Below are 27,650 nucleotides of genomic sequence, written 5' to 3' on the forward strand. Positions count from 1 at the left end.
GTGTGTGTGTGTGTGTGTGTGTGTGTGTGTGTGTGTGTGTGTGTGTGTGTGTGTGTGTGTGTGTGTGTGTGTGTGTGTGTGTGTGCTTGTCCTGTCCAGCTGTGGGTGAAGGAGAGGATGCCTCTGGCTACGTCCACAGACCACGGTAAAGACCTGCCCACCGTGCAGCTGCTCATCAAGAAGAACCAGGTACTGCCCTGCACCATGCACTGGTCAATATGTGTTTGTTTTAATAGAACCAGGTACTGCCCTGCACCATGCACACTGGTCAATATGTGTTTGTTTTAATAGAACCAGGTACTGCCCTGCACCATGCACACTGGTCAATATGTGTTTGTTTTAATAGAACCAGGTACTGCCCTGCACTATGCACACTGGTCAATATGTGTTTGTTTTAATAGAACCAGGTACTGCCCTGCACCATGCACACTGGTCAATATGTGTTTGTTTTAATAGAACCAGGTACAGCCCTGCACCATGCACACTGGTCAATATGTGTTTGTTTTAATAGAACCAGGTACAGCCCTGCACCATGCACACTGGTCAATATGTGTTTGTTTTAATAGAACCAGGTACTGCCCTGCACCATGCACACTGGTCAATATGTGTTTGTTTTAATAGAACCAGGTACTGCCCTGCACCATGCACTGGTCAATATGTGTTTGTTTTAATAGAACCAGGTACAGCCCTGCACCATGCACTGGTCAATACGTGTTTGTTTTAATAGAACCAGGTACAGCCCTGCACCATGCACTAGTCTAACCCTAACCCAAACACACACTGTGGCACTGGTACAACCCAAACCACACACTGCTCAAAGCGTGTTTGTTTTATTGTGTGAATAATAAATACTCAACATTCATGTAGAACATGTTTTACACTTCTCACGTCTCATCTGAACAAACAGCCATTGCCCATCTCAGAACGGCGAACAGAAAGTCGGCTCCTAAACAAAACAATACAGAAACAAATAACAGCCGGTGACACTGTTTCCTGTGTAGGATTAGGATCCTGTAGGGTTTTAACGGTTCTGATTCCTTAACCATTTCATACATATTATTGTAGTGGTTCTCAAAGTGGGTTACTTGAGGAGGTTCCAAATGGACCCTTACAGGTCTGTAACTCTGACAGTGTACAAATGGAACCAAATGGACCCTGTACACTCTCAGAGTTATGGCAGTCCTTGAAATAATAATATAAACATTTACAAATGTGACAGAACCGATTCCTGTTCGGTTCCTTGGATGTTAGCTGTGTGGTTCCTCTGTTTTCCGGACCACAACCCCTAATCCTCTCCGTGTCTCTCCTCTCCCTGCGTGGGTCCAGACGCTGCAGAAGGAGATCCAGGGCCACCAGCCTCGCATCGACGACATCCACAGACGCAGCGGGACACAGAGCGGGGGACAGGACGAGGACAGGGACAGAGACGGAGTGGACGGGGACAGGGACAGAGACGGAGTGGACGGGGACAGGGACAGAGACGGAGTGGACGGGGACAGGGACGGGGTTGACGGGGACAGGGACAGGGACGGGGTGGACAGGGACAGGGACAGAGACGGAGTGGACGGGGACAGGGACAGGGACGGGGTGGACAGGGACAGGCGCTCCCTGCTGGAGGGACGCCTGGCGGAGCTGCAGGAGCTGTGGGCGCAGCTCATCGCCGAGACGGACGAACGCCACGCCCGCCTGGTGGAGGCCAACCGAGCACAGCAGTTCTACACTGACTCTGCTGAGGCCGAGGCCTGGATGGGAGAGCAGGAGCTGCACATGATGTCAGAGGAGAAGGCCAAGGTAACTGATACTGTGATGTCATAACTGTTACTGTATGATGTCAGAGGAGAAGGCCAAGGTAACCATTTAGACCTGGAATTATGTTATGCTTTAACTATTGAATCTACAAGCTCACAGCGCGGCATCGAGTGCTGCGCTGTGAGCTTGTAGATCTGCCATTTTTGAAAAATCATAAAAATTTGTGCAAATCTTTGAATATATCTTTTTGAAGTGAACATTTGTACCTCGAATATTTGCTTCTGGCGGGGTCATAATACATAATATTCCGAGACGGGGGTCGTTGGCCAAATACATATAATTCTAGGGGTCCTTCTTGGCATGAAAAAGTTTGAGAACCACCGACGTAGAAACATGCGTTTTTCGAAAAAGGATTTAGGAGACATTTGGGTCAAGAAATATTGTTACTTTATGATGTCAGAGGAGAAGGAAAGGTAACTGATACTGTACTTTATGATGTCATAACTGTTACGTTATGATGTCAGAGGAGAAGGAAAGGTAACTGATACTGTACTTTATGATGTCATAACTGTTACTTTATGATGTCAGAGGAGAAGGAAAGGTAACTGGCTTTCACTGTAGTAAAAAGAGAGAGGAAGCTCATCTGTTTGACTAGAGTATACAACATGGTAGAACTGTTGTTCTTGTAGGATGAGCAGAGTGTGTTATTGTGTTGATAGGATGAGCAGAGTGCTCTGGTGATGGTGAAGAAGCACCAGGTTCTGGAGCAGGCCTTGGAGGACTACGCTCAGACCATCCACCAGCTCAGCAACAGCAGCCGCCTGATGGTCTCCTCTGAACACCCTGAAAGGTACGTTATTACACCCTGAACACCCTGAGAGGTACGTTATGTCACCCTGAACACCCTGAGAGGTACGTTATGTCACCCTGAACACCCTGAGAGGTACGTTATGTCACCCTGAACACCCTGAGAGGTACGTTATGTCACCCTGAACACCCTGAGAGGTACGTTAACACCCTGAACACCCTGAGAGGTACGTTATTACACCCTGAACACCCTGAGAGGTACGTTAGGTCACCACCAGTAGTCTTGCGTAGCCAGACAACTATTACACAAGCTCTGAATGCTATATAGAGTCCGGAGCTACAGCTCCTGAAAGGTGGGTCACTGCTGCACTGAACTGTAGTCCCATTGGAAACATAACAGAAACACACTAGCACAGACATTCGAGTGGCATATTCTTGTTATGCGTGTATAGATTTGAAAACATCATGGAAGTAACACCAACAACACCAGAGAAAGACAAAATAACGCCCCAAAACATTTTGAAAGAAGACATACCGCTTCCAGTAGGACTTATTATCGCTACTGCACCAAGGCAGCGGGTGTGTCAGTCAGAGAAGGTCTTAAAAATAGCAAAAATAGCTGATCTACAAGCTCAATGTTCTGCCACTCCACTGGAAACCTACAGTCTTGCCAATGGAAGGACGTATGACGTTTTGAAATGGGACATCAAGGGTTATATACAGTATACACAGTAAGACTGCAGATGTCTGTACATGTCTAAGTCACACAAACAAACACATTTCTGTACTTCTGTAAACCTGTGATGTGATAATAAAGCTGATTCTGACTAACTAATGCACACACAACACTGATACCATTGTTAAGGACAGCAGAAGACACATCACTGACAATAGGATGCAGCCGCGTCAGACAGTGAAACAATAAACCAAACCAAACAATGCTCTGTGCATATCTGTAGTCTCAGGTTTCCAGAGGGTGGCGTTCCCTGTTTCCTCGTTCCTCTTCATGTCTCCATAGCTGTGTCTGCTTGGCTCAGCTCCGTTTGAACTGGAAACAAACACATGAAGGTGTCATCATTAATTCTTTCAGCTTCAAACCGTTCAGACAAAGCTATGAGGAAATGAACCTGAACAGGATAGGAGAACAGCCTAGAGTTAGGCTCAGATCCTGTTGCATTTATTTCCACAGTACATACAAACTGTTACTGGAACTTAGGAACTTTCATGAAACTGTATTACCATCTAGTGGCCTTTATTGGTAATTTACTGTAGAGCTGCCTGCATTGATGAGATGCAGGCAATTCACAACAGAATCCTATGTATTTTCACTTAGCTGATGCTCTTATGCAGAGTGACTTTAAGTGACTTCTTTGAAGTAAAATAAGTGTTAAGTAGCTCTATGTTGTGACATAATTGTGTTTGTTCAGCTCTTTAGTAAACAGAAAATGCATTTCAGGTTACCAATCTTATCCAATCAGGAGATTATACTCTATATACTGTTGATGGTTATATAGATTATTGTGATTATCAGAATAAAGAGTTTTTCCCCCTGCTTTCCTTAACACAATCATAATGAAAGCATCCACTTAAATCCCCATATCAGAGAGCAGCTATAGAGCCTGAACACATGTCTGTCATGAGGCAGATGACAACCTCCTTCACATGAATTACCAGCACAGTATAAACTGTAACTCCACACATCCATGTGCATTTTATTTGGCCCTTGGTGGAGATAGTCTGGCTACGCCATGCTATTCCACGCCGGTTCTCCCTCCACTGCTGGTCATCTAAACCAGGGGTTCCCAAACCTTTTTGGCTCTCAGGGCACCCCTATAAATATTATTTTCATCCGAGGCACTGCAACATTATATTCATAATCATATGCATTAATGGTTTCCTGTGGAAATAAGCTTAGTCTTTTCTAGGATCTCCTTTTAGTAGACCTTGTACCAGTGAACAGTACCGTCATGAAACTGTACCTTTTCCTATGCAAACTTCTAATAAAGTCTTCAATCAATCAATCAATCAATCAATCAATCAATCAAAGCCATATTTTAAATGTTTAATATGACCTTTAGCATAACAGTATTTTCTAACTATTGTTATAATTATTATAAGATGATGACAACCTCTGAATGAATTTGTGTTTTATTGAGTAAATCAGATTTGCGTACATTCAAAAGAATTCAACTCCATATGAGGGCAAACATTATGTGCCCTCCATATGAGGGCATTTTTTACATTATTCTCCCCCAGATTTATGTTGCAAGGACGTTGACATAATAGCCAGTTTGGTTAGAACTGACTGAAAATAACTTCGTACTTCAAGTTTAAAATTATACAAAAGTTTCCACATAAATTCCAAATATCATCAAATTATCTCGCGGCACCCCTGGACTGCCGTCACGGCACCCCAGGGTGCCCTGCCGGCACCCACTTTGGAAACCCCTGATCTAAACCTCTCTCCTCCACTGCTCTCTCTCTTTCTGTCTAACAGTGAGAGGATCACCCTACGGCAAGCCCAGGTGGACAAGCTGTACGCGGGGCTGAAGGACCTGGCGGAGGAGCGGCGCGGCCGTCTAGCGGAGCGTCTGAGGCTGACGCAGCTGAAGAGAGAGGTGGACGACCTGGAGCAGTGGATCGCTGAGAGGGAGGTGGTGGCCGGGTCCCACGAGCTGGGCCAGGACTATGAACATGTTACGGTATGTATATATGAGCTGGGACAGGACTATGAACATGTTACGGTGAGAAATACTTATATTATACACTGTAGTACAATAAATAGTACACAAGCCGGGTGAGCCAGGAACAGGATTAATGTTAACCGCAGATTTGATGTAGATTTTAGACATACAATTCCCATTTAAGTAATCTGGAATGTTTTAGTTTGTCTAGTTTTAGTTGACGTTTCTGTTGGCAGGCCTTGATGGTGAACAGTGAAACAGTGAACACCTTTGTGCCAAATTGTAGAACTATTATTATGCTTCATCTACTAGCAGATCGCAATGCGGGGAAAAAAGAAGAAAAAAAAAAAACAATTTTGGAAGTTTGTTAAAAATAGTAACCACTTACTTAGCCCTATGAGTATACAGAAAAAAATAATATATAAAAATAGTAGTCGATTCATAATAATCTAATACTTCTAATAATAATCTTCTGATATGATTAGTTCTGGTGTTCTTCTGTTTCCAGATGCTGAGGGATAAGTTCTGATTTGATAAGTTCTGATGTGATAAGTTCTGATTTGATAAGTTCTGATGTAATTAGTTCTGATGTTCTTCTGTTTCCAGATGTTGAGGGATAAGTTCCGGGAGTTTGCGCGGGACACCAGCACCATCGGCCAGGAGCGGGTGGACGGGGTGAACAGCCTGGCAGACGACCTGATCGAGTCGGGACATCCAGAGAACGCCAGCGTAGCGGAGTGGAAGGACGGGCTGAACGAGGCCTGGGCCGACCTGCTGGAGCTGATGGACACCAGGTTGACCTCTCTTTGATTGATCTTTCTTTATTCTAAGACCTTTAAGACTTGGACTTATTTTATACTTTAGCTATTGAAAAATAGCAGATCTGCAAGCTCATAGCGCAGCACTGAGTGCCGCACTATGAGCTTGTATATCTGCTATTCTTGAAAAATTGTGCAAATCTTTGAATATATCATTTTCAAAGCAAACCTTTGTAACTCAAATCTTTGCTTCTGGGGTGGTCCCTGGAAAAACATATTTTGAGATGGGGGTCCGCGGCCAAATACATATAATTTTGGGGGTCCTTGACATGAAAAGGTACTGTATGAGAACCACTGATGATAGAAACATGAGTTTTTCAAAAACCTTAGAAGGATTTAGAGTTGTAAGACATCTGTAGAATCGGGTCAAAAATATTCAAAGACTTGCACAAATTCTCCAGACTTCTCAAAAATAGCAGATCTCCAAGCTCGCTTCTACTCCAGGCTCTAGAAACAAAACGTGCCGTCTTAAAGACTTCATAATTAAACAACCACTCCAACCTCTGGCCATCATCTCCCCATAATGGCTCAGGGTTACGTGTTTGCATTACATCAACCAAAGGGACCGTCAAATCGTCATACAAAGTACATTAACCCATTTAGGCCTAGAATTATTGAATGCTTTAACCTGTGAAAAATAGCAGATATACAAGCTCACAGCGTGAAAATGTGTGAAAATCTTTGAATATAATGTATTTTCAAAGCGAACGTTTGTAACTCAAATTTTGCTTCTGGGTGGTCCCTGGAACTAGATATTTTGAAATGGGGGTCCGTGGCCAAATAAATATCATTCTGGGGGTCCTTCACATGAAAAGGTTTGAGAACCACTGACATAGTAGTCTCTCAAGAACAGACTAAATGAGCTCCAGTTAAGTGAAAAGGACCTTTTCTTTGACGATGGCTGGCCAGATTGCTGACATAAAAAACATAGGATTTTCAAAAAAATCTTAGAAGGATTCAAAAGACACTTATAGAATCGGGTCAAAATTCTAATTTTCACGATTTTTCAAAAATAGTAGATCTACTTGTATATCTGCTATTTTTCACTGGTTAAAGCATTCAATAATTCTAGGCCTGAATGGATGAAAACATCAAATGGAATTCATTTTCAACATATAAAGTATGTTGAAAATATAGCTGCAGCTCTCAGCTGATCACACACTGACCTCTGGTGTCTCCTCCTCCAGGACTCAGATGCTGGCTGCCTCCTATGAGCTCCATCGTTTCCACCAGGATGCCAGCGAGGCTCTGGGCCGTGTGAAGGAGAAGAGACAGGCTCTGGCCTCTGACCTGGGCAGAGACCTGAACACCGTGCAGAGTCTACACCGCCAACACAACGCCTACGAGCACGACATCCAGGCTCTCTGTGGACAGGTCAGCATAGCTGCTTTTTTGTTATTACTAGAGGTTTGCTCCCCATTTCACCGGTTCTATAGTAAGATATTATGATCATGGAGATTGGCCCATTTATAGTGTGGTTGGACAACATGTCACGGGAGAGTGTTTTCTGCTGGTGTTTCAGTCCGAGTGTATCAAAGGGTGCGTTCGGAAATGCGCACCGGGTGTGTGCTCAGTGTAGTGAGTGCCTAAACCCTACCCTAACCCTAACCTCAGTAAAACTATGCCTAACCCTAACCCCTAACCCTAACCACACCCGGTGCGCATTTCCGAACGCACCCTTTGATACGCTCGGACTGAATCACCTGCAGAAAACACTCTCCCAAAATGTCATGTGAGGCTCACCAATATCCACCAATCCTCAAGATCTTCGTACATATGCCCGTTCGTTTTATGCCCATCTGATTGGCTACGGGCACAGACGACCCCTCTCGTGGCCCTTATATATTTCTCGATATTATGACGTCACCCTTTCCCCTCTGACTGACTAATTGTGGGCTCGCCTGAAAGGCGAGAACACTATGTTATCCTCATTGTTTATATATAGTGAGTTCCGCAGCTATTTAAAGTATTTTTAAACGTTTTTCAAAATAGTAAAAAAAGGCAAAGAAGTTTAGGTATAAGGGGTAAGGCATGGAGGAAATATATGTCTGTATGTCTGTCAGACTGCCTTGAAGGGTGTTATCTCCCACCAGGGACGTGCAGAGAATGTTAGAGAGGCAGGGGCTGACATTTCTAAAATAGCAGACCTCCAAGCTCACACTGCGACGCGTTGTGAGCTTGGAGGTCGGCTATTTTTGATGCTTGATTTCTACACAGAGAGGGCAATTCTTTCAACATAAGATGCTGAAGTCCAGGAGAATTTGGATGAAAGAGAGGGCATTTGCATTTCTTTCACCACAGTAACTGCATTCATAGTCTGGAGAGGGCACTTTTTACAGGCACATAAAAGGGCAGGGGCTCAAGCCCCATTTGATGTCTCTGTGTGCATGTGCCTGATCCTCTCCTCCTCCTCCTCCTGCTCTCCATGGCCCCCTGCAGGTGAACCAGGTGCAGGACGACGCAGCGCGGCTCCAGAAGGCGTATGCGGGGGAGAAGGCTGAGGACATCCAGCGCAGTGAGCACAGCGTCTCCTCTGCCTGGGAGGCTCTGCTGGAGGCTGGCCGCGCACGACGGCTCCTCCTGCTGGACACCGTGGAGAAGTTCCGCTTCTTCAACATGGTGCGAGACCTCATGCTGTGGATGGACGGGGTCACCCTGCAGATGGACGCACACGACAGTCCCAGGTTTATAACCCTTTATACCCTTTATACCCCCTTTATACCCCTTTATACACCATTTATACCCCCTTTATACCCCTTTATACACCATTTATACCCCTTTATATGCTCTGTGTATACCCTGTGGATGGACGGGGTCACCCTGCAGATGGACGCACACGACAGTCCCAGGTTTATAACCCTTTATACCCTTTATACCCCCTTTATACACCATTTATACCCCCTTTATACCCCTTTATACACCATTTATACCCCTTTATATGCTCTGTGTATACACTGTGGATGGACGGGGTCACCCTGCAGATGGACGCACACGATAGTCCCAGGTTTATACCCTGTTTATACCGCATTATACCCCCTTTATACCCCTTTATACCCCCTTTATACCCCTTTATACCCCCTTTATACCCCTTTATACCCCCTTTATACCCCCTTTATACTGTACCCCATTTATACCCTCTATACACTGTGGATGGACGGGGTCACCCTGCAGATGGACGCACACGATAGTCCCAGGTTTATACCCCTTTATACCCCTTTATACCCCCTTTATACCCTTTATACCCCCTTTATACCCTTTATACCCCCTTTATACCCCCTTTATACCCCTTTATATGCTCTGTGTATACACTGTGGATGGACGGGGTCACCCTGCAGATGGACGCACACGATAGTCCCAGGTTTATACCCTGTTTATACCGCATTATACCCCCTTTATACCCCTTTATACCCCATTTATACCCTCTATACACTGTGGAGTCAACCTGCAGATGGACGCACACGACAGCCCCAGGTTTATACCCTGTTTATACCGCATTATACCCCCTTTATACCCCTTTATACCCCATTTATACCCTCTATACACTGTGGAGTCAACCTGCAGATGGACGCACACGACAGCCCCAGGTCTATACCGCCTTTAAACCCCTTTATACCACCTTTATATCCCCTTTATACCCTCTATACACTGTGGGGTCAACCTGCAGATGGACGCACACGACAGTCCCAGGTCAGCTGACTGATCACTATTTATACTGCTGGTTCTAAAGGGAAGGGGGAGGTGGGGGGTCTGGGGAGACCTCCAGAAGGGACCTTGAGGGGTCTTCACTCTCCAGGGGGTCCTCGGCAAAATCAGTAAAAATTTAACAACTTGAACCATTACAGACATCCCAACTTTGAGATCAGCATTTCAGGGAGGTCCCCTGTGCACATGCACGCAGCACGCATGCACCCGTTCTCGAAAAAATAGCGTTTTTTTCTCGGATTTTACTCATTTTTCTACGGTAAAAAATTGTTAAAAAATGTTAAAAACGGTTCTGCACGGCGGCGGAACCATTTTAGGCTTAATATAATTGGGTTAATTTATAGCATGATGTCTTCTTACCTATTTGGGAGAAAGTTCTGACACTCTCACAGTGAGAGACACACAACAGCCTGCCTGCAGGCTGCCGTGCGTCGCACAGGCTGACACACTGCAGCTTGTATATGTCCAGTTGTATGTCCAGTTGTATGTCCAGTTGTATGTCCAGCAAAAAAGAACCGACAGTTGTAAAGTACTGTTATTTTATTCATATTAACCTATTCAGGCCGGGAACACATTTTGCTGTTTGGGAGGGGCTTACAGTACATGTACAGTATGTAGCAACATATTTGTTTTGTAGGCTAATTTCTGATTTAGCCCTATTCTATAGGTTAGGCCTAAATGGGTTAAGCAGCTGTCAAAACCTGTCTGTTTACTGTTATGAGCTGAATATATCCTTCGCGCTTAATGAGAGCCCAGTCTCTGCATCTGAGACCAGTGGTTGGTCACTTATAGACGCCCACATCTCCCACAGCGAATCGGCAATTATTCATTTGTCAGATTGACAGTTAGAGGACGAATGAGAATACATTTATTTGCATCGCGGGTCGCAGATCCAGTTCTAGACCGGATCCAGCCGGATATGGCAGGCATTTGCGGGAGCGGCCGGGATTTCCGGGAGGTTCGGTGCCACTCGCGGGTGTGCGGGAGGAGACGCTGATTTCCGGGAGACTCCCGCAACATCCGGGAGACTTGGGATGTCTGACATTAGATTGATAATTTTCAAAACATTTTGAGAAAGATGGGGGTCTCCGCCTCCCGGCATGTGTGAGAACCTACTGCCCTCTTGTCTTGACTAGGCATTTAGCTTTTCTATCTATCTGTCAAAGACGGAGGAAAGTAAAGATAAAGGAATTATCTAGATAATATTTTTTTTATGTAAACAAATTAATACAAATCAAATAATAATATATAGTTTATTTTTCTCTCATAACAATATTACACAATTCAGTAAGTTTCCATAATGTTTTACAGCCAGGAGCTTTTAATAGTATAATGTGTATAGGTGTAATGTGTTACATGTCCTGCTCCTGACATTGTGTTTCTTGTGTTCCATGTCCTCCAGAGATGTGTCAGCAGCAGGTCTGGTCATCGCCAACCACCAGGACATCAAGTCAGAGATCGAGGCCCGAGCAGACAGCTTCACCGCCTGCACCGACATGGGACACTCTCTGATCAACAACAACCACTATGCATCTGATGAGGTACAGTAACTATATGATCAATAACAACCACTATGCATCTGATGAGGTACACATGTTACTCTGAGAGGGTAGAGAGTCCTTGAGCAAGCCACTGAACCCCTGGTTTTGATTGATTGATTGATTATTTTATTAAACAAAAATTGAGAACAGAACAAAAAGTATAGTCAATACAATTTAAATGTAGTACAGTACAGTTAAACACCCTGCCTAAAAGGAGCATCCCAAATAAGACCTTTTATGGTCTTTTTTTACGTTACATTTAATCCCGGTGAGCAGGTTGGTGCCTTGCATGGTTTCCTCTGCCATCGGTGTATGAATGTGTGTGTGAATGGGTGAATGTAATGCACAATCAAAAACAACAAAAGCGCCTTGGATAAAGGCACTATATACTGTAAATGCACCATTTACCGTTTACCATTTAGAGCGTGTACCACACATAATATAGAGAACATCAGGGTTAACCATGTGTAATTGTGGATTAATTTACAGCCACCACCACTGTTCATGTTTAGTTATGGGTTAATCACAATGTAATAATGTAGGAGACACTCTTCCAGGGTGACTTACAATAAGCAAGGTAAACACATGCATAGGACGCCCCAAGAAGCTGGGATCGCGGGCAACCAAGAGCCTTGCGTCAGTCTAATGATGGGGCGCCCGCTGGCCTACTGGTCTAGGCGCATGCCACATAGGCATTGACACATTCGATTCCCGATCCGGACGACCTTTGCCACATGTCACTCCCCTTCTCTCCCCCCATCTCCTGTCAGTCTACTGTCCTATCGAATAAAGGCATGAAAGTCCAACAAAACAAATCTTTAAAAAATAAATAATAATAATAAGACTAATGAAAGTCAACCGCTAGCATCAGTGGAGCTAGAAGGTAACAGGGAGAGTAAAGGGCTTGGTGGAGTCTGAAGAGATGAGTCATTACAGCCATGTGCAACAGTACTGTTCATGCTTAATTATTGAGTAATTCCTGCCACACACCTCTGTCCACGCTGTCTTATTAATCCAGTTTTTTTTCCTCTGTTTCTCAGATCAGAGAAAAGCTGGCTCAACTCCAGGAGAAGAGAGACAAGATCAACAAGAAATGGCAGGACAAGATGGACCACTTACAGATCGGTGTGTGACTGTGATCCTTATTGTTCATGTTCTGTGTGTGAACCTTATTGTTCATGTTCTGTGTGTGTTATCTCAGCTTATCTGTCTGTCTATGGCAGCGTTTCCCAAACCTCTCCATGCCCCCTCCAGTTCATGAAGGGAATGAGAGCGTACCGCCTGTGTTGGAGAGGTGCTGAGTGCAGTGGATAAAATGTAATCTAAAAGAAGAGGTTGCACAGCTCGTATCCACCATGCAGATTATTTTATAGAGCAAACAGACGTTTGCTCTATGAAACTTTTTGCATCATGGCTGGAAGCTGTGTGACTTATTTTAACTTCTAGTACCCCAAGTATCATTGGTCAACCCTAACCCTATCTCTCACTAGCCTTTGGGCTTGAACAGCTTTGGGACGATTGGGACTTAAGAATATTGGTTTGCATTGCGGCCTAGGGTGCCCGGACCACCACACCAGTGCCCCAGGCCTTTTGCCCCCCTATTTTGTTTTTTTAAAGAAAAAAATCAAGAAGGAAAAACATCTCCAAGCTTGTAGATTAGAACATGTGTAGAATAGAGATGCCAGATTGACAGTGGTTGAACTGGCACAATAATCTTTTGAATTGATTTAATTGAATTTGAACTGAAATTGAAATTATACATGCAGTTGCACCTTTAAGTATCAGAGTTTTGCGTTTCTATCGTTTCTATTTTATGGTATAGTTTGATAAACATGGCTAAATAAAAGGTGTTCCTCTGCCCCCTCAGTGCTGGAGGTGCTTCAGTTCGGGAGGGATGCCTGCGTGGCAGAGTCGTGGCTGGCGGGCCAGGAGCCCCTGGTGCGGGCAGCAGAGCTGGGCGCCAACGTGGACGAGGTGGAGAGTCTCATCAAGAGACACGAGGCCTTCGAGAAGCTGGCGGCCGGCTGGGAGGAACGATTCATCCTTCTGGAGAAACTCACCACGGTGGGTCCACGCTCTGGTCCAAGGGGCTTCAACAGGGGGTCCCCAGAGTCACTACAGGGGGTCCTCAGAGTCACTACAGGGGGTCCCCAGAGTCACTACAGGGGGTCCTCAGAGTCACTACAGGGGGTCCCCAGAGTCACTAAAGGGGGTCCTCCAAATCTTTGTGTGATAGAAACATTTTTTCAAAATGTTTATATTAACCGCTTGAACCCTAGCGTCCATATTCGGAGAACTATAGCCGAAAATAGCCGATCTACAAGCTCACAGCGACTCGCGCTGCGAGGCGTTGTGAGCTTGTAGAGGTTTGGTGTAGAGTTGAAAGAAAAGAAAAGGAGCAGACCAAGTACAGAGCGAAAGGTCAAGTTTATTAAGTATTGACGGTTCAAGTGGTTAAATATCTGAAAACACAATTGACATGAATCCAAAATACACTGATGATTGTGCTGTCAAACGATGAAACTATATGGAATCTATGAACAGGTTGTGGGGGTCCCTGCTTCATCTCTCATTCACGTAAGGGGTCCTTGGCCTGAAAACTTTGTAGACCCCTGTTCTAGTCTATAGACTGTAGGACAGGGCTGCCCACACTTTTTTGACGTGAGATCTACTTTTAAAATGACTAGCTCAACATGATCTACCCATCCAACATGTTTTAGCTGAGGGCCTGAGGGGGGCTTTGGAATAGCAGCACTGGCGTTACATTTTAGACAAACACACTTACTGTAAGGGGGAAATAAATGGGAAATACTGGGGAAAATGTCTTCATCCCATTCTGTATGGAAGTGGTAGGTTTTGGGGTTCTTTGTAATGCTACTGACTCCTGAACAAAGCATTGCATTGGAGGTTTGCCTACTTTAGAAGCCATGAAGGGAGCTGACAGGCCCTTCTTGATGTCATATTGACATATTCTTTTTATATTTTAATGATATGTTTTAGAGGCATGTCATGTGGTCTACCTGCTCACCCTTGTTGATCTACTGGTAGACCACGATCTACCTTTTGGGCACCCCTGCTGTAGGAGAAACTCACCACGGGGGGTCCCTGGTTCAAGTCTAGTCTGGTCTTAGTCCAGGTCTACACTGGTACGCTAACCCAGTGGGGTAAAGGGGACCCCCGGGGGTCCTTGGGGGGGTTTCCAGGAAAATGTGTTAATATTGCATAAGAATCTGTTAAATCACTTTAGATATTATATTGGCCATTCAGAAACAGCTGCAACAAGAGCTTGTACATCAGCTATTTTCAAAAGAATCTTGAAAACATTTTAACAACACAGATCATGTATGGTGGTCCCTGGCACAAAATATTTTCAAATGGGGGTCCACAGTCAAATACAAATTAATTTGGAGGGGTCACAGACCTGTAAACCTGTTATGTTACAATAAAGATTCTGATTCTCCATATGAAAAGTTGAGAACCAATGCACTAGAACATTGGTTCTCAACCTTTTTATACCAAGTACCACCTCAGAAAATACCCGTCTCTCCAAGTACCACCATAATGACCTACCCCATCCTATTCAGCTATGTCAGGGGTGGGCAACTTTGATGATGGAAAGGGGCACTATATTTTCACACTCACTCCAGAGGGCCACAATGCATAATACAGTCAAAAATAGCACAAATTGCCGATCTACAAGCTCAAAACGCTATTCTTGAATTGGAATTCTGAAAAGTAACATTTTTATTTAATTTCAAATGCATTCATATGTTCTCTTATGTTAACCTCATGAACTTAAATACAAATACATTGGACATGAAAAAGACTAGTACTAGTCATTAAGCTACTAACATAGACTGAAGTAATAAAAACGGGTCATGTTTGCATGTTTGGAATTTTAACAGCTGAAATCAAAATAGTCATTCACCATGCGGTAACCTGAGGGCCGCATTAACTGAATGTGGGGGCCGCATGTGGGCCCCGGGCCGCCAGTTGTCCATGTATGATCTATGCAGTTAACACAGGAGGAATTCCTATGATGGGGTCATGGTCAATAGGACCCACTCCACCGGTCATCAAATGATTGTCTTAGGAATGCAACAAAAACTAAAGTCTCCATGAATTCAAGGCTTCATGGGATGTGTGACTGATAGAAAATAAGATACTCCCCTATAACTCCTGCAGTTGTCACACAATGCTACAGATATTGAGAGCCTTCTTCAACCAAGTGCTTGGTTTGGTCTTATATATTTCACACTTGTTTGAGAGATTCCTCTGAGTACCACTAGAGGGGGCTCAAGTACCACCAGTGGTCCATTTACCACAGGTTGAGAACCACTGCACTAGACCACTGTTGTTTATTCTTTCTTTCTTTCTTTCTTTCTTTCTTTCTTTCTTTCTTTCTTTCTTTCTTTCTTTCTTCCCCCCCCCCTCCCAGTTGGAGGAGCAGGATATCCAGAGGAGGAGAGAGGAGGAGGAGAGGGCGAGGAGACCCCCCACCCCTCCCCCCGTAGAGGAGGTGCCACCGTCGGAAACAGAGTCCCAAGCACATGAGTCTGCAGCCAGGTAAACCTTACTGTTATTAATTTAATGAAACAGTCTGCAGCCAGCTAAACCGAATTTTATTAATGTAATGTGTGTTATAATTTATGGAATTTCTTTGATTTTATTTATAATTCATGGAATTCATGGAATTACTTACAAAATAACTTTGACATTTATTTTTTTATTTGCAAGCAATGTAGGCTACAACATAAACACAAAATGATCATATTTTCCTCAAGACATTCTGAAATGCCTTACCAACATAAACGTGATGGAAAATTACCTTACGACCACAGGAAGTTTATAAGCTTTCTTCTAACAAAAATATCATGGTTTGACGAGCCTTAATGAAATAGATGCGACAGATTTGACCGCGAGTGAAAGTTAAATTAAAGTTTTCAAGTCTCTTTCTTATGCCCTCTCTCTCTCTCTCTCTCTCTCTCTCTCTCTGTCTCTCTCTCTCTCTGTCTCTCTCTCTCTCTCTCTCTCTCTCTCTCTCTCTCTCTCTGTCTCTCTCTCTGTCTCTCTCTCTCCTCTCTCTCTCTCTCTCTCTCTCTCTCTCTCTCATTCAGAACCAGTCTAGACCAGACCACACTGAACCAGTCTGTATCGGTGAATGGCGTCCACAGTGACAACGACACTTCACAGGTGAGACTCATGTTGAGAGGATTCACATTTAACAGCGGTGTTCTTATTCTGTCTCAGTTTAACTGTGATTTCTACCTGGTCGCCACTGCCCGTGACAAACTTCTAGATCTATAAGCTCTAAACACGTTGCACTGCGCTGTGTTGAGAGCTTGTAGATCTAGATATTTCCGGGTGTGCCACTCCGGCACGCAACCAAGTACAGTATAAACCAGTCATTAATCATTTGTTCCCAGATGTTTGTCTCATCTCCTCTCTTATTCTCTGTGTTGTCGTGTCTGTTCCAATGTTTCAAAACGGATCTCCAGGAAACACTTTGATGTTTGAATGCCCTGAGTTCCATGTACAGCTAAATCTATTTCTTGTAGACATTGATGGCATTTGGCAGCGCTTTTGCAAGTACATTAACTGACCACTGGCTGACCAAAATCAATAGTAAACTAATACTAATTAAACATAGCACAAATTGACTAATGTTCTAAGAGCACAACTACTTTGTGCATACTTTGTATCAGGGCATTAACGACCTGTGATTTTTGGAAGTCGACTCGACTAAGTAAAAAGTTGAGTTGAAGTCGACTTTATTGTTTGATGACGTCATCGGGGGGGCGTGAACGGGGGGGACAAAACCTGAAACCCTGTGCTCAATTCCATTGAAAAAACACAGTTGGAAAAGGATAGAATCATTCTGTCCTCGACAAAAAGCAATCCTACGGTTTGAATGCTGTACACACCTACACATGGAGCAGAAATAATGATGAAAAAAATAAGTTTTTAGTTTGCTTTTAGTTTTTTAGTTTTTTTGACTTTCAACTTTCCCTGGTGTAATGAAGTCGACTGATTCGACTTGTCGACTTTTTGCTTAACGCCCTACTTTGTATGTGTGCTTCTTTCTGGTCGTAGCCATGTATTCCTCTTGTCTTGTCCACTTATACGTGGCTCTGGATAAGAACATATCCTCTAAATAAGAGCATAATTACCGTCTGCCAAATGCCTCCTTTGTAAACAACCTCTCGTTGCATTTCTACCAGCTGTCGTTATCGCTATCGTTGTCAGCGGGAAAGAAAGCCGAGCCTAAGCGTGTGTGTAAGCCCAAGCACAGCACGGAGCGTGTGAGTACTGAAAAGAAGAAGAAAGAAAAACTAAACCTGGTCCCTCCTCCCCTCCTCATGTGGTTGTTCCTCCCATCACCGCTGTGCTCTGCTCTGCTCAGCCGCTGAGAGAGAACTGTCTCTCTCTCTCTCTCCATTGCTTAATGCAAGGGTCTTCAACAGGGGGTCCTCAGAGTTACTGCAGGGGGTCCTCCAAATCCTTGAGTGATAGAAACTCTTTTTCCTCCTTTTTTATATTAACCACTTGAACCCTAGCGTCCATATTCGGAGAACTTTAGTCAAAAATAGACGATCTACAAGCTCACAACTCCTCGCAGCGTGAGCTTCTAGATCTGCTATTTTAGGCAAAGGGGTTTGGTGTAGAGGGGAAAAAGACAGAGTGAAAGGTCAAGTTTATTAAGTATTGACCGTTCAAGTGGTTAAATATCTGAAAACACAAATTGACATGAATCCAAAATACACTGATGATCGTGTACATGGAATCTATGAAAAGGTTGTGGGGGTCCCTGCTTCATCTCTCTCTCAGCTAAGGGGTCCTTGGCCTGAAAACGTTGAAGACCCCTGGCTTCATGTGAAGCTGCTGCATGCCAGCTGGCTGCAGTGTCATAAAAGCAGGCATGGCAGACATTCACTCAGTCGTTGTGTGGCTGCTGTTAAATTGACCAGGACAGGAGTGACTGTGCAGAACAGCGACACCTTGTGGCTGTGGTGGTGATTTGAATGTGGACTGTGTTGTGTTTTAGTCCTGTAGCCCCCCACACCCTCCCCCCACCCTCAGGCGTTGTGTCCTCTGAGCTTGACTAGGGGTGTGAAGCAAGTGATTATTGATTGACTAGTTGAGAAGTAAAGGAGTTCCACAAGTGAAGGCAGGTCCCGGTAGCTGACAGGCAGGTCCCGGTAGCTGACAGGCAGGTCCCGGTAGCTGACAGGAGCAGGACACAACTGTAGAAGAGACACTGGAGCATGTGTGGCGGAGAGAGTCGCAGCCCCAGCCTGAAGCCTCCAAAAAGTCTAGTATCTGCCCTCATTCCATAGGGATATCCCTTTGGAGTAATGGTTAAGATGTTGGATTTTCACGCGGGCGACCCGGGTCCGAAGCCGGGTGGGGAGGTTCGGATCACTTCCCCTCCGTTACACATGGCATGATGGCATGGCATGACTGAGCAAGATGTAGAACGTTAGTCAGTCACTGCTGGCTTAAAAGAGACTTTCTTGAGAGAGAGTCTTCTCATCTATTGATTGATTAGTGCAGAGTGTCTCAGAGCCTGAAAACTAAAAGTATAATATCTCTCCTCTGTCCAGTGGATGATTCCTCTTTAGGCTGCTGGTTAAGATAAAACTAAAAGTATAATATCTCTCCTCTGTCCAGTGGACGATTCCTCTTTAGGCTGCTGGTTAAGATGTTTTTAGCATTCCTTCTCACCAGGGCTGTTACCATTATGACATTTTACCTGACGATTAATTGTCACAGAAATAATGGTGATTAACGATTGAATTGTGTTTTTGTCGCTAAACACTGGGGCATCTGAATACAAAATAAAATGTATGTTTGGTTCCTGAAGTTGCAGGGCATATATGACAGAATCCGAAGTAAAGTGGGTGAAATTCTTGTGTAGGCTCATCAATGCATTTAAAAGAAAAAGATATAAAGTAATAAGATAACCTAAGTATACAATGAAATGACTGGAATATTTGATAACTTTATTCATTTATAGTGGATGTGATGCATTGTGATCGTAGATTGTCCATTTACACTACTTTTTGAAAGTCTTTGAAACAATTTCCATAATTTATTGATAATGTCAAGATTAACCACATGAACCTTGGTGTCCCTATGCTGCTGTGCTGGGGACGCAAAGGGTTCTGCTGTTTTTGGGAAAGATTTAAGGTGTAGAGGGAAAAAAAGATAGAAAAGGACTGAATCCCCCAGACCTGGAAGAGTCTTCTGCTGCTGTCCTATGATAATCAGACAGGGTCCATGAATCTAGTGAAGAACTTCCCTTTGTCCGTGGCTGTGGTGTTGTAGATGAGAGTCTAGACTGACTGATGTACTCTGTATACTCTGTTGTGTCTGGCACTGATAATAGCTGATCTACAAGCTCACGTCACATCACACATTGTGATGCGTTGTGAGCTTGCAGATCTGAGTATAATCCAGTCTAGTACTACCGGGTCCTCTATATGTGGCCATGGGGATGAAGATCTGTTCAAAGTCTAATTGTATCTGTGTGTGTGTGTGTGTGTGTGTGTGTGCGTGTGCATGTCTCTTTTCATTTTGCTCCATAACCTGCTCACCGCGCTGCCAAGTTCTTAAAAAAAGCATTTAGCCATAAGGTTTGTTTGTGTTCTTGTGTATCGTCTTTGATAGTCTATGTGTTCAAGATGGAAGAAGTAATCCCATGGTGTTACTTCAGTGAAAGTAGAACTACCACAATGCAGACATACTATGGCAGGGTCCGCTCACACCAGAGTTTAATGCTTTTCAGTGGGAACGGAGCGTATTTTTGCAGAAATCCGCGAATGGCAAGAAACCATTATATTCCTAAAGCATCCCTCATAGGTAGGCAATTAAACTTCGGTCTGACACCTACCCTGACATGGTAAAGTCCTGAATTCAACATTTTACTTGAGTAAAAGCCCAAAAGCTCCCGTATCAATACATAAAGTAGCTGAAGTGAAAGCACTCATTAGGGTACAGTCACACTGCACTTTTATTCTACCTATGATTGTGTATTCGTTTGCAGAAATCCACAAATGGCAGCAAACCGCTCCATTTCCATTGAAATGCATTGGCAGAATCTGCCCTCATAAATAGAATATTATTCGGGTTTGACCATGCCCTTATGCAGAATGTCCCATTTCACTTTTTTCCAGGCATTTTTAAACATTGTCAAAAATCGTACAAAGTAACTAGTAATTACAATTTTCAGATATTGTTAGTGGGGTAAAAGGTACAATATTTGCTTATGAGATGCAGTGGAGTAGAAGTATAAATGATTGGGGGAAAAAGTCGGACATACTCAAGTAAAGTAAAAGTATATTATTTGTCTAAATGTACGTACAGTAGTTACGTTCCATCAGTGTCTGTGTTGTGGTGTGTGGTTCTAATGCAGAGTGAGGGTGGAACCATTAGAAACACTGTGATGTTCTATAGTTCTAATGTGAGGGTGGAACCATTAGAAACACTGTGATGTTCTATAGTTCTAATGTGATGGTGGAACCATTAGAAACACTGTGATGTTCTATAGTTCTAATGTGATGGTGGAACCATTAGAAACACTGTGATGTTCTATAGTTCTAATGTGATGGTGGAACCATTAGAAACACTGTGATGTTCTATAGTTCTAATGTGATGGTGGAACCATTAGAAACACTGTGATGTTCTATAGTTCTAATGTGATGGTGGAACCATTAGAAACAGATGTGCTGTAACCCTAACCCTACATGGTTCTATGTATTGTTTTACTGTATGTATTGTATGCTGTAACCCTTCGTGGTATTATATATTGTTCAGATGTTTCTGTCACTGCAAAGCCATCATCATAGCTTCTCATCTATGGTTCTGAATGGCTGCTATGACTCCTCTGTCCACTAGGAGTGGCTGTTCCTGCCAGCGATGGCTTTGTTTATTTTATTAAGACACTGACATTAACACGCAGCTATAAGCTTTATGTTTGTATAGCTTTAACAGCACAGATTAAACCTGAAACATCATATTTATTTAGTTTTTTTTGTAATTCCTGAGACAATATTGTTTTGAGGAGCGACAGTGGTTCCCTATGGAGACATAAAGGAAACAGCAGATCTAGAAGAAAAACAGAAAAGACACTAGTATAGAGCCCTGTGGTTCAGAAACGGTAGGCGGCCGTAGCTGAGTGGGTGGAGAGGGGACAGAAGGTCCCTGGTTCAACCTCCCGCCCAGGCACTGTGCCCATGAGCCCCTGAGCAATAAATACACGTAACCTGCTCAGCATGAGCATCTGAGCAGCCATCAGCTGGGTGAAGCTAGAACAGAAGACAAAGCTCTCTCCTTCCTTTCCCAAATAGTACAAGTTTCAGTGATAGAACTACTCCTTGCCCGTTCAAACATAATGTGCTCCAGATTATGGTCAGAGTTTGTGTTATGGGGTGTGCTCAGTATATGAGGGATTGAATGTAGGAGTCTCAGAAGTAATGTGGGAGAACCCAGACTGTATCAGTTATGTCAGTCATCTATCAAATGTGGGCACTGCTTCAGCATTACCATGGCTGTGACACATGCACAGTACAGGCGGCGTATGAGTGATGTCAGTTGTCTCCATATTTGGGCACTGTTTAGTATCAGTGATGTCATCGGACAGACAGACAGACAGACAGACAGACAGACAGACAGACATTGGGTCGTTTATTAGTAGGATGCCACAATATCCACGTCATATCTACTTTCTCCTAGCATCCGTGTTTTATTTTTATGGATAGAAGCCACCTAGTGGACACTGAGGGGTGATTTATACTGTAATTGCGCACTGTGTTTGCTCACCGAAAATCATAGTGTTTTTCGGAGCGCAACACCAGCACACAACGTGTATAAATCAGACTTGATGCTTACTGTTCCTCGTACCAGTTTGACCATTAAGACACGGTTTCACAAAATGTTATTTGTCCCTTTATTTGTTTTGTTTCCTATACATTTTGGTTTAAATATTATTTCAAAACATTAAAAAAAAAACATTCCCAAAAAAGAAGGAATTCAAAACAAATTCAATGATGGTTTTCATGAAGTAATAAAAGAAAATTCATTACATTTGAAGAAAATGTTTAATAAGTTGTGAAAATAGCCAATCTACAGACTCGCAATGTGGAGCGAATCGGCACGTTGTGAGCTTGTAGATCTGCTATTTTCACTAGTTTGCATCCCAGGTCTCTTTTGGGTCTGGAGCTAAAGCGTTTAGGAACCAGTGGTAATACGAGGTCTTCTGTATGTTCTGACTGTGCTCTGTTCCCTCCAGGGCTCAGAGTCAGAGTCGGTCAACGGTCCTGGTCGGGACAGCGGCATCGCCTCGTCCCGTCTGGAGCCCTCGGCCACGCTGCCCGGCCGGGGCGGGGGGGCCGAGTCGGACCCCGACATGCTGGAGGGCATGCTCTGTAGAAAACACGAGATGGAGTCTCACAGCAAGAAGGCACAGACCAGGTGAGAAACACTGTATATTATGTACCTGTTAGCAAGAAGGCACAGACCAGGTGAGAAACACTGTATAGTAGCGCATTCACCAAATATTTGAATATTCGAATATCAAAGTCTTTTTTTTTTTTTTTTGTCAATGCCCCTGGTGGATGAATTTGTTAATGCTCTATACGAGGGGTTCTCAAACCTTTTTAGGCTGTGACCCCCAAAATAAACATATTTGAACTGGGGACCCCCACCCTGACAAGCACTTGGAATTGTAGGTATTACATTTAATGTGACTCTGTTCCACAGATAAATATTGTGAAAATAGCAGATCTACATGCTCACAACGCCTCGCGGTGCGAGGCGTTGTGAGCATGTAGATCTGCTATTTTCACAATGTTCGCCTCTTGCTTACTTAATATTTGACAGTTTGGCCAGTCCTGACGAATATTCGACTATTCGAATACTTTGAGGTCGAATAATTCGAATACTAAAAATCACTATTCATGAATGTACCTGTTAGCAAGAAGACCAGGTGAGAAACACTGCATATGGAACTGTTTAAGTTTTGTAACGTTTTCATGAGATTCAACACACTTATCAATGGATGGATCAATGTATTGATCCACATACTGCATAGGCACATTGGTGTGTTATCAGACACGTCCAGGTGTGTGGAGGTTGTGATCGCATTTGTAATAATGCAGATCCATCAAAACAAAATAAAAGAATAGAATATTGTGTAATCATTTTCTTCTGTAATATAATTCCAAAAATAAAACTGTCATATATTCTTGATTCATTTTGCATGCAGTAAAATATTCAAAATCTTTTTTTATTTGTATTTCTCATGACAATCAAAAATCCATATCTCAAAATATTAGAATTTTACTTCAAAAGAAGGATTTATAATACAGAAATGTCAAACTTCTGAAAGGTTATGTTACTTAATGCAGTACCTGCTGGTAATGGCTGGTATGAAATATTTTTGAACAAATGTCTTCATGGATGGGGCGTGGCATGAAGGTGGTCAGCCTGTGGTACTGCTGAGGTGTTATGGAAGCCCAGGTTTATATTATAAATATATTTATATTATAGTTATAATGGTTTATATTATAAATATATTTATATTATAGTTATAATGGTTTATATTATAAATATATTTATATTATAGTTATAATGGCATGAAGGTGGTCAGCCTGTGGTACTGCTGAGGTCTTACGGAAACCCAGGTTTGTTTTGGACGAGGCCTTAAGCTCATCTGTGTGGTTGAGTCTGGTGTCTCTCATCTTCCTCTTGGATTCTCTGTGGGGTTCAGGTCAGGCTAGGTTGGCTGGTCAGTTAAGCCAGTGGTGGTTTTCCATTCCGAAACATCCCCATTCTGAACACCAGGTTAGCATTCACCAGCGTGGCAGGTTAGCATTTCACCAGGTTAGCATTCACCAGTGTTAGTTTTACTGAGGTCATGGCTAAGGGTAGGTTTAGGTGGTCGGAATAGCAACATTTCAGAGTGCCGATATGTAACCAGTTAAGCCCAGTAATACCATGGTCAATACACCAGTAATACCATGGTCAATACACCAGTAATACCATGGTCAATACACCAGTAATACCATGGTCAATACACCAGTAATACCATGGTCAATACACCAGTAATACCATGGTCAATACACCAGTAATACCATGGTCAATACACCAGTAATACCATGGTCAATACACCAGTAATACCATGGTCAATACACCAGTAATACCATGGTCAATACACCAGTAATACCATGGGTCAATACACCAGTAATACCATGGTCAATACACCAGTAATACCATGGTCAATACACCAGTAATACCATGGTCAATACACCAGTAATACCATGGTCAATACACACAGTAATACCATGGTCAATACACCAGTAATACCATGGTCAATACACCAGTAATACCATGGTCAATACACCAGTAATACCATGGTCAATACACCAGTTAAGCACAGTAATACCATGGTCAATACACCAGTAATACCATGTCAATACACCAGTAATACCATGGTCAATACACCCAGTAATACCATGGTCAATACACCAGTAATACCATGGTCAATACACCAGTAATACCATGGTCAATACACCCAGTAATACCATGGTCAATACACCAGTAATACCATGGTCAATACACCAGTTAAGCCAGTAATACCATGGTCAATTACACCAGTAATACATGGTCAATACACCAGTAATACCATGGTCAATACACCAGTAATACCATGGTCAATACACCAGTAATACCATGGTCAATACACCAGTTAAGCCCAGTAATACCATGGTCATTACACACTTCTGGCTAGAGGAAATGCTTGTGTTGTTAACTAACCTCTCTCTGTGTGTGTCTCTCTCTCTCTCTCTCTCTCTCTCTCTCTCTCTCTCTGTCTCCCTCCCTCTCTCTGTCTCCCTCTCTCTCTCTCTCTCTCTCTCTCTCTCTCTCTCTCTCTATGTCTCTCTCTCTATGTCTCTCTCTCTCTCTCTCTCTCTCTCTCTCTCTCTCTCTCTCTCTCTCTCTCTCTCTCTCTCTATGTCTCTCTCTCTCTCTCTCTCTCTCTCTCTCTCTATGTCTCTCTCTCTCCTCTCTCTCTCTCTCTCCCTCCCTCTATGTCTCTCTCTCTCCTCTCTCTCTCTCTCTCCCTCTCTCTCCCTCTCTCTCTCTCTCTCTCTCTTCTCTCTCTCTCTCTGTCTCTCTCTCCCTCTCCCCCTCCCTCCTCTCCCTCCCTCCCAGGTCATGGCAGAACGTGTACTGCGTGCTGAGGAAAGGCAGCATGGGGTTTCTACAAGGACCAGAAGAGCGCCAGCAACGGAATCCCCTACCATGGAGAGGTCCCTATCAGCCTGGACGAGGCCGTGTGCGAGGTGGCCTCCGACTACAAGAAGAGCGAAACACGTCTTCAAGCTCAGGTAGAGAGAGAGAGAGAGAGAGAGAGAGAGAGAGAGAGAGAGAGAGAGACGAGAGAGAGAGAGAGAGAGAGACAGACAGTGAGAGACAGAGAGAGAGAGAGAGAAGAGAGAGAAGAGAGAGAGAGAGAGAGAGAGAGAGAGACAGAGAGAGACAGAGAGAGAGAGAGAGAGAGACAGACAGACAGACAGACAGACAGACAGACAGACAGACAGACAGACAGACAGACAGACAGACAGACAGACAGACAGACAGACAGACAGACAGACAGACAGAGAGAGACAGAGAGAGAGAGAGAGAGACAGAGAGAGAGAGAGAGAGAGACAGAGAGAGAGAGAGACAGAGAGAGAGAGAGAGACAGAGAGAGAGAGAGACAGAGAGAGAGAGAGACAGAGAGAGAGAGAGACAGAGAGAGAAAGAGAGAGAAAGAGAGATAGCCAGGGAATATTATCTGAAAAACTTAGAATAAATTCCTCACCATTACATTTCTTCACCAATGTGTCTAATAACACATCTCACGAAGACTGGTATATTATGCAGGAAAATGATTCTACTAAGTAGCATATGAGGGGTCAAACTAGGGTTTTTGTGTTTGGGCTGTTGGGCAGCATAATAAAGTTAACGGTACCCCAACTTTCAGCAGCTGTGGAAGACTCCCCCTAAAACAGAGCAATTACCTTGAAACACTTTTGAAACGACTGTAAATTGTAGGAATACTAAACACTTTGCCTCAGTTGCACTGTAACAGCTCTGAGAACACATCATGTCATACCTTCAATTGTACATTCATCACGTTGTTTTGATTACATTGTTCCACTTATGCTTCGGCAATGATAACGTATAGGGGTGTAACGATATAGTAACTGTATCGAAATATCGTTTTTAACTTAGAAAATCAAAGTATATCGAAATGAAAACAGCTATTATCGTATCGAATCGGCAGTGCAAAGAATCGATTGTATCGATACTACCTACTTGTGCATTGTATTTAGCATTTTTAAGAAGAAAAAATGAAAAGTGAGGGTTTAATTACTTTTCCTTTCCATATAGCTACACTGGTCTATCGATAAATGTGTGTAATCTTTGGGTTCATGTCAAGGTGCAGGTTTGTCAATATACAATGTCCATGTATTTGGCAGATAATCACTTTGTTTACTTATTTATATCCATAATAATACATATTTCCCTTAAAAACCTGCACTATCCACACCTTTCACACAGATTTAATTTCTTTGCTAAATAGTTACTATATCGATTTTAAATAATTAAATCGAATCGTATCGTATCACCATGAATGAACCAATATCGACCATGTATCGTATCGTCAACCATGTATCGTGATATGTATCGAATCTCTATTAAAATGTATCGTTACACCCCTAATAACGTATGTTCTCTCATGCCAATAAAGCCCTTTGAATTGAATTAAATTTAATTGAAATGAATTGAGAAAGAGAGGTTAAAATGTAGATATTTTTCCTCATACGATACCTCACCGTGTATGATGATGGTGATGATGATGATGATGATGATGATGATGTGTTATTACATTATATTTGACTCTGGTTCTTATCGTTCATACTGTGTCTCTGCAGGCTAGGAGACGGTAAAGAGTTCCTGTTCCAAGCCAAGGATGAGGTGAGTTAGAGCAGCGGCTCCCAAACCTTTTTGTCTCAGGGCACCCCATAAATATTTGTTTTGAATCCGAGGCACCCCATAGCATATCGTCGTTATCGGGTGGACACCTTGTGTGTCCAAAACCGTTCATTTTGTATTTATCATCTATAAAATGTACTAAACTAGTGAAAACAGCAGATCTACAAGCACACAACGCCTCGCACCGCGAGGCGTTGTGTGCTTGTAGATCGGCTGTTTTCGCTAGTTTTGTGCGACAGTCTTGTATGATGAAGCAGGGCTTTGCTTTACCAAAAGACGTACACATTTGAAACTTGGAGATACGA

At 43.3% G+C, this 27,650-nt stretch overlaps 1 protein-coding gene across 1 annotated transcript in view; it reads left to right on the forward strand.

Moving 5' to 3' along the window:
* The window catches only part of sptbn2 (spectrin, beta, non-erythrocytic 2), a 184,752-nt gene that overhangs the window by 154,558 nt on the left and 2,544 nt on the right, over window positions 1-27,650 (forward strand). Inside the window, 17 exon segments of the mRNA XM_080749170.1 lie at window positions 100-189; window positions 1,327-1,791; window positions 2,469-2,599; window positions 5,054-5,258; window positions 5,847-6,034; window positions 7,246-7,432; window positions 8,498-8,742; window positions 11,163-11,301; window positions 12,342-12,426; window positions 13,169-13,365; window positions 15,740-15,867; window positions 16,419-16,494; window positions 22,592-22,773; window positions 25,516-25,558; window positions 25,560-25,670; window positions 25,672-25,691; window positions 27,285-27,327. Coding sequence (XP_080605296.1) covers window positions 100-189; window positions 1,327-1,791; window positions 2,469-2,599; window positions 5,054-5,258; window positions 5,847-6,034; window positions 7,246-7,432; window positions 8,498-8,742; window positions 11,163-11,301; window positions 12,342-12,426; window positions 13,169-13,365; window positions 15,740-15,867; window positions 16,419-16,494; window positions 22,592-22,773; window positions 25,516-25,558; window positions 25,560-25,670; window positions 25,672-25,691; window positions 27,285-27,327 — 2,535 coding nt within the window.

The sequence above is a fragment of the Nannobrachium achirus genome (assembly GCF_963921795.1).
Source record: "Nannobrachium achirus genome assembly, chromosome: 19".
Taxonomy (NCBI): domain Eukaryota; kingdom Metazoa; phylum Chordata; class Actinopteri; order Myctophiformes; family Myctophidae; genus Nannobrachium; species Nannobrachium achirus.